General features: G+C 36.5%; 1 protein-coding gene across 10 annotated transcripts in view; it reads left to right on the forward strand.

The window, feature by feature from the left end:
* Positions 1-6,974, forward strand: part of GPHN (gephyrin) — a 615,197-nt gene extending 608,223 nt beyond the window's left edge. For all 10 annotated transcript variants that reach the window (XM_061180933.1, XM_061180924.1, XM_061180928.1 and 7 more), the window contains 2 exons: positions 4,747-4,843; positions 5,996-6,974. In XM_061180933.1, the coding sequence (XP_061036916.1) occupies positions 4,747-4,843; positions 5,996-6,129 (231 nt within the window). In that variant the 3' untranslated portion in view covers positions 6,130-6,974. The remainder of the gene's footprint in view (positions 1-4,746; positions 4,844-5,995) is intronic.
* Positions 6,975-7,557: the final 583 nt, after the last annotated feature.

Raw genomic sequence — 7,557 nt, forward strand, 5'->3', positions numbered from 1 at the left:
CTAATCCTGCCTCTTTTTAAATCCCTTTTCTAACTCTAATCATGTCAGCATCTCCAATTAAAATTCTTCAATGCTTCCCATGACCGCAGGGTTAAATCCAAACTTCTCAAGTGAGCACAGGAGGCCCTCCGTCCCAAGGCCTGTTTTCCCCTCCAGCTTCATCTGCTTCCCATCCTGCACTCTGACCATACCAAGATTTTTACTGCCTCCAGAACGGACGTGAGATCTCCTTCCTAGGAGGTTCTCTCCTAACCACCACCATCTCTTTTCTCAGCTTGGAAAATTCCTTAGTCATAAGACTCAGGCATCATGCCCTCTGTGGAGCCTTTCTCAGTGTCCCTAAGAAGGGTTGATTATTTACTTCTTTGTGCCCTATTACACTGTGTTTGCAATTAATTATTTACTGTATTAGATAATTCTTTGAGGTCACTTCTCTAAAAGATGGACGGGACAAAGAGGAAGGAAAAAAATATTCTCCCCTTTTTTTAAGTAACAAATTTTGTTTTTTAGAGCACATTTAGGTTCATAGCAAAATTAGGCGGACACTACAGAGAGGAGTATTACTCCTCCTCCCCACCCCATCCTTACACACACAACCTTCCCAGCTGTTGACGTCCTGCACCACAGTGGTACATTTGTTACAATCAATGAACCTACAGTGACACATCATTATCACCCAAAGTCCATAGTTTACATTAGGGTTTACTTTCGGTGTTGTGTATTCTAGGGGTCTTGACAAATGTACAGTTACATGTATCTACCATTGTAGTATCGTACAGTTTCACAACCCTAAAAACTCTCTGTGCTCTGCCTATTCGTTCCTCCCTCCCTGCTCACCCTTGATCTTTTTACTGTCTCCATAGTTTTGCCTTTTCCAGAATGTCATATTGTTGGAATCATACAGTATGTTACCTTTTCAGATTGTCTTCTTTCACTTATTAATATGCGTTTGTTTCCTCCGTGTCTTTTCACGGCTAGATAGCTCATTTCTTTTTAGCAAGGAACAATATTCCATTCTCTGGATATACCACCGTTTATCCATTCACCTACTGAAGGGTATCTTGGTTGCTTCCAAGTTTTGGCAATTATGAATAAATCTGCTATAAACATTTGTGTGCAGGTTTTTGTATGAACATAAACTTTCAATTCACTTGGGTAAATACCAAGGACCGTGATTGCTGGATTGTATGATAAGAATATATTTAGTTTTGTAAGAAACTGCCAAAATGTCTTCCAAAGTAGCTATACCATTTTGCATTCCCACCGTAGTGAATAAGAGTCCCTGTTCTTCCACATTCTCAGTAGGATTTGGTGTGGCCAGTGTTTTGGATTTTTGGCCTTTCTAGTAAGTATCTAGTGATATCTCATTGTTGTTTTAATTTGCAATTCCCTAATGACTTACGATGTTGAACATTTTTTCATATGCTTACTTCTCATGTGTATATCTTCTTTGGTAAGGTGCTCAGTTCTTTTGCCCAGTTTTTAATTGGGTTGTTCATCTTCTTATTATTGAGTTTTAAGAATTGTTTGTGTATTTTGGATAACAGACCTTTATCAGGTGTGTTTTTTACAATTATTTTCTCCCAGTCTGTGGCTTATCATCTCATTTCATTGACCTTTTTTTTTTTCTCATTCTCTCTCTTAGACATTTACATGTAGAGCATACCATATAATACTATACCAAATAATACAGTTTTATCTCTTGAGTGACTACTGTGTGCCAGCAAAATATTCAAAGGAAACAGAGGACTCCTAGTCCACAGCTCACTGCCCAATTTTGAAAGAGTAGAAGAAATCGGCAGAAGTAAAACATCCACCATTTGCAATGTTTTTCCACCAAAATATTGATATATGTGTATGTTTACTCATGGTACATCATTCTTATAAGCACTGAAGCTTATAGTAAATAGGTGCTTTCTTAAGCTAACTGCTGTAATATACCAGAACTATAATGTCAGTGTAACTAAATATATTGGTGAATAAAGTATTCTGCATTTCAGTAAAATACCATAAAAATCTAATTAGCTTCATCTCTTGCTACAAAAGGAACAGCTGTTTGTGAGGCTGTGAAAAAATTTCATTCACTTTAATTTGATGCAATTGATTCTTGTTTCTTAAATTAACAAATATCTTCCTTTAAAACAAACAACCCCATTTTGTAGATGAACAAACAGGTATGGGAAAGCAAAATAAGTTGCCAATACAGCACATCGGTTAGCAGTAAAACTGGGAGTAGAACCTAGGTGCCAGTATCTTCCCAGTACAGTATTTGCTCCACTGTACTTCATGAGCCAGTCAGTGCCATTGCTGGGGAAAAACCTTAAACACTTAGCAAATGACACAGCCACATGAATAGCTCTTGTGGTTTAGTACTGGAGAACACACACACACACACACTCAGGTTGAAAGACAGAGATTTTTGTCCTCAGGTAAGCACAGAATAATTTAGGAACAATGGCAAGTTACCCCCCAGTAGACATGAAATAGGGTATAAACATAAGTAATATCATGTGAAAGAGTAGAGTGTGATTTAATCAAGGAGAAACACCCTAGAATTGAATTTTATTCTGGATTCCAGAGAAAAAGCATAATTAGAATGTTTTAATATTCTAATTAGATTATTAGAATATTTTAAAACAAAGTAACCAGAATGGATTGGAGATAAACTCACTTCAATCAAGATTTCCAGGTCAAGTTTTAACTGTATCATTTAATCTAAGCAATATCTGTTTTAGTTGAGTAAAGGATTTCTAGACCATTTTAAGATAGAGTAACTTAAACGATTATTATGCTAATGGAAAATGTTAATTCTCATGCATTGGAATGAGTCTTGTATTCACTAACATTGAACTAATCTTTGATGGGCTATAGATTATAATTATGTACTGTATAAACATGTTCAAGTCATACCTTTTAGGCACCTGCTACCAACACATTATCACCTTGATCAGATTTCAGGATGAATTTAATGACATAGATAAAAAAAAAAAAAAACAGTGGCTCCAGGTTGAAGGTTGATTGTTCATTCTGTATAATGTGTGTGAACAGAAATTGGCTATGTTACAAAGATATGAAAGATGCCATTCCATAGCAAAGACTCATTCAGAGGAATTCTTTTAGTGCCAATGATGTGACCAAACCAAAGTGGTATAACTTTTATGAGACTACTTTTATTTGCTTTAATGAGATTGTTTATCAGTATTGGGACACTATGGGGAATAATCAAGAGAAAAGAAAGTAACTATCCCTTTTGATTAATCTCTAAAATATACAAATACCTCATGCAACTCAATATCAAAAAAACAAACAACTCAATCAAAAAATAGGCAGAAGAGCTAAATAGACATTTCTCCAATGAAGACATATAGATGGCCAGGGGGCACATGAAAAGATGCTCAATATCACTAATTATTAGAGAAGCGCAAATCAAAACTACAATGAGATCGTCAGAATGGCCATCATCAAAAAATCTACCAACAATAACTGCTGGAGAGGGAGTGGAGAAAAGGGAACCCTCCTACACTGTTGGTGGGAATGTAAACTGGTACAGCCACTATGGAGAACTGTATGGAGATTCCCTAAAAAACTGAAAATAGAGCTACCATATGATCCAGCAATCCCACTCCTGGGCATATATCCAGAGAAAACCATAATTTGAAAAGATACATGCACCACAATGTTCATTTCAGCACTATTTACAATAGCCAGGACATGGAAGCAACATAAATGTCCATCAACAGAGGAATGGATAAAGAAGATGTGGTACATATATACAATGGAATATTACTCAGCCATAAAAAAGAATGAAATCATGCCATTTGCAGCAACATGGATGGACCTAGAGATCGTCATACTGAGTGAAGTAAGTCAGACAAAGACAAATATATGATATCACTTATATGTGGAATCTTAAAAAAGGGTACAAATGAACTTATCTACAAAACAGAAATAGAGTTACAGATGTAGAAAACAAACTTAGGGTTACCTGGGGGTAAGGGGGGAGGTGGGGAAGGATAAATTGGAAGATTGGGATTGATCTATACACACTACTGTAAAATAGGTAACTAATAAGGACCTACTCTATAGCACAGGGAACTCTACTCAGTACTCTGTAATGGCCTATATGGGAAAAGAATCTAAAAAAGAGTGGATATATGTATATGCATACCTGATTCACTTTACTGTACACCTAAAACCAATACAACATTGTCAATCAACTATACTCCAATAAAAATTTTAAAAAAGAAAGTACCCCTTTCATATTAAAGATAAGTGTATGAATGAGTAGCTGAATTAGCACCTCAGTAAATCTTTACTGGATGGATGGATGGATGGATGAATGGATGGATGGATGGATGGACAGTTGGATGACACACAGATAAATGGATGTTGAGCTTGTATGTTTGTGTAGGTTTACCTCCTTTATTTTCAATGTTAAAACATCTGCTTTGATTTCTTAATTCATAGGTCAGAGGTAAAATAAGAATTCAAAAATAGACTTTATATTTTTCATCTGCCCTTTTTCCTACTGCGGATACCAACTTCTTAGCCTTCTTTTCTCTTTTCACCAGAGCAACGCAACCTCTGGACTTCCTGTATTAAGAACATAAGGTGGCAGTGGTGGAGACAGCAGAATGCTGAGATATTTCCATGTCCATTGCACTCTTTGCACAACTGCCATCATCCTGTAGTTTTAAGAGATGATCAGGTGATCAAGTTTGTTTTCTTTTCCTCATTTTTCTGTAGTTATCATGTGATGTAAAACTGGATCCTCGCCCAGAATACCATCGGTGTATACTGACTTGGCATCACCAAGAACCACTACCTTGGGCACAGAGTACAGGTTAGTCATTCACACCTGCAGGTATCTCTATACACCCATCCTGTTAAAACACAAATTTATGTATAACCTCCTTCCTTGAGTATACCTAATTTTGTAATTATTGTACATTTTCCCTTTTGAAAGATTAGATGTTAACTTATTCCTAAAACAGTGTAGCATAACAGGACAAGAGTAAAAAAAAAAAAATTAATAAAGGTTTTGTTATTCCATGGAGCCATATTTTCTAGATAAACATTTGAAATACAAATCTAAAATTACAGAAGATTTTTATCTGTTTGTTCAACCAGTAAGTTCTGAGCATAACTTCGATTGTAGGAAAAGGAGGGGACTGTGGCTATGCCACCCATCAATGTGAGATTAAAGCCCAATTAGAGTGCATCAATGTGAGATTAAAGCCCAATTAGAGTGTGATTCTCTGTAGCCTTTACTATAAACTAGATATTGGTAAGATTTAAGGACTGAGAAATCAACGTTGATAATTCACAGTTCTGAAGTTACCTGCTGTAGACTTTAAACTTTTATCCCCAACTTCTCTAGTCATATTTTACCTGACTTTTGATGGGATTCCAGAAAAAATTAAACAAAGGTCCTATCAAGTGCAAACATCAGCTAGCACAGTGAGTAGGTCTCTGATGGGCTTTGCCATCAGACTTGCATTCAAATTGGCCACCAACTAATTAGTAGGACCCTAGGCAAGTTATCTAACCTCTTTTGAGTCGTTGAGAATTAAATAAGGTAGTTGAGTAAAACGTCTACCACCTTGTCTGGTACTTAGTAAATACTAAAGAAATGGTAGCCACTGCTGTTATTATCATTATTATTTTAATAGGGTTTAAAAGCCTCTCTTTTCAGACACACGTCACATTTTAGCCTGAATTGAGAAATTCTATGGCATTTTCCACAATGCTGTAAAATTTTGGTTTTGTTCTTTTAAGCAATAATTTGTAATGTTTATTTTTAAAGTTCAGTGAGAAGGTAGTAGGATACAGTAGCAAGGTCACCTGAAAAAGGTACTGGGGAGTCTGATCATCGCTCTTCCTCTTGAAGACCTGTGTTTCTGTTCATCAGTTTTTATTCTGAAAAGAACTGCAAAGGCTGCGCATGCAGACACCGTGTCGCTGCTGCCACTGTAATGAGAGTATTTCCTCCCAGGTAATCAGATGAGCAGCCGTCTGATGAGCATGCGCAGCGCCAACGGATTATTGATGCTTCCTCCAAAGACAGAGCAGTACGTGGAGCTCCACAAGGGCGAGGTGGTGGACGTCATGGTCATCGGGCGGCTATGATGGTCACCAGCGGGAGAAAGCTCTGATGCATGTCTACATATCATTGACTGTATCCTGTAATATGCAAGGGCACAGCTAGTTTTTCTGATTTGGATAAAAGTTGATCTGTATGGTCAACATCTTGAACTATATTTCAAAAGAATTTAAATACCTTTTAAAGAAAAAAACACCTAAAAATCTTAACAGACAACTCTATTCTGATTATATCAAAGCAAATTTTTCCTTTCCTGCAAATTGCTTTGTGTGTTCAATGCTAGGTCTGATAGCGATAGCTTTTAGTAGACAGCAGTAGGTGCCTGCAGAACTTGTGTTTTTCTCATCTTTAAAATACAACTACTTATGCTCTTAAATCAAGGCTGTCTGCTTATTTATACTAGCATAGGCAACACTTGGATTTCCCTTCTTAGTATGCTTCATAACCGCTTTACAGAGAGCTTTTGCTTGTTCTTTATCATGTATCTCGTGTTTATGTGCACAGTGCCAAATAGAGAGTGACTGGGTGGCGGCCCTGCCCTGCCTCAAGGAGAACCATCCCCGCAGAGCGTTCGGGGGTGGGGGGGCCTCGCATCCCAGTAGCCTCATGGCACAGTACTCTTGGGCAGTAACTGGATACCTTTTATTTGAACAAACAAACTGGGGGGAAAAAATGCTTCCTTAAGTGCTGACAGCCTTTTTAACCAATACATTTAAAATTGTACAGAACAAAAAATAAAATCAAAGACTGATCTTGTACAGATATTAGTGTTACCAGCATTCATGTGGAAATCAAGAGCAAAGAAAAAACAATGTTAAACAACTCTGTACCATAACATTTTCTGTAATGATACTGAAACTTAATGAATAAAAAAAATCCTCGATCATTATTTAAAATCCAGTGTGTGTTGGCCTTATTAAAAAAAGAGAAGATTGTTATGCCATTCTGATGGGGTTCTGCCTGGATAAAAGGAATAGTTAAGATGGCTTATCAAGGTTAAGTGGTATAAAGGAGATTTTAAAAAATATAGAGTAATCTATATTTTACTGTAGCATTGTGCAAATACAGATTAGAAAGTAGGAGAGAACGTGTAGTTAGTCTGGTCTTTCCAGTCATAGCTGGAGAATAGCAAGCAAATTTAGAGGAAAGATAGTTGATAATTTAGAAAAAAACTATATTTTTATTTCAGATGTCATAAAAACAAATTTCAAACATCTACAGTTCCTTGGAATAGAGGGGGAAAATAAGTAATGAACCATAAAATTGCAGGTGAGTACCTGGACATTTTTTTTATCATGTTTGGAAGTGAAAAATGGGAAAAATCTGTACTGACTATAGAAAATACAGTTGAAATATATGCTATCCACAATGGCTTCTTTAATAAAAACTTAGGGGCACTTTCCAAACAGTGGTAACAGGGGACATTAAATATGCTATAGAGTATACTTAGTAAA

This window comes from Eubalaena glacialis, chromosome 2 (genome assembly GCF_028564815.1).
Source record: "Eubalaena glacialis isolate mEubGla1 chromosome 2, mEubGla1.1.hap2.+ XY, whole genome shotgun sequence".
NCBI lineage: Eukaryota > Metazoa > Chordata > Mammalia > Artiodactyla > Balaenidae > Eubalaena > Eubalaena glacialis.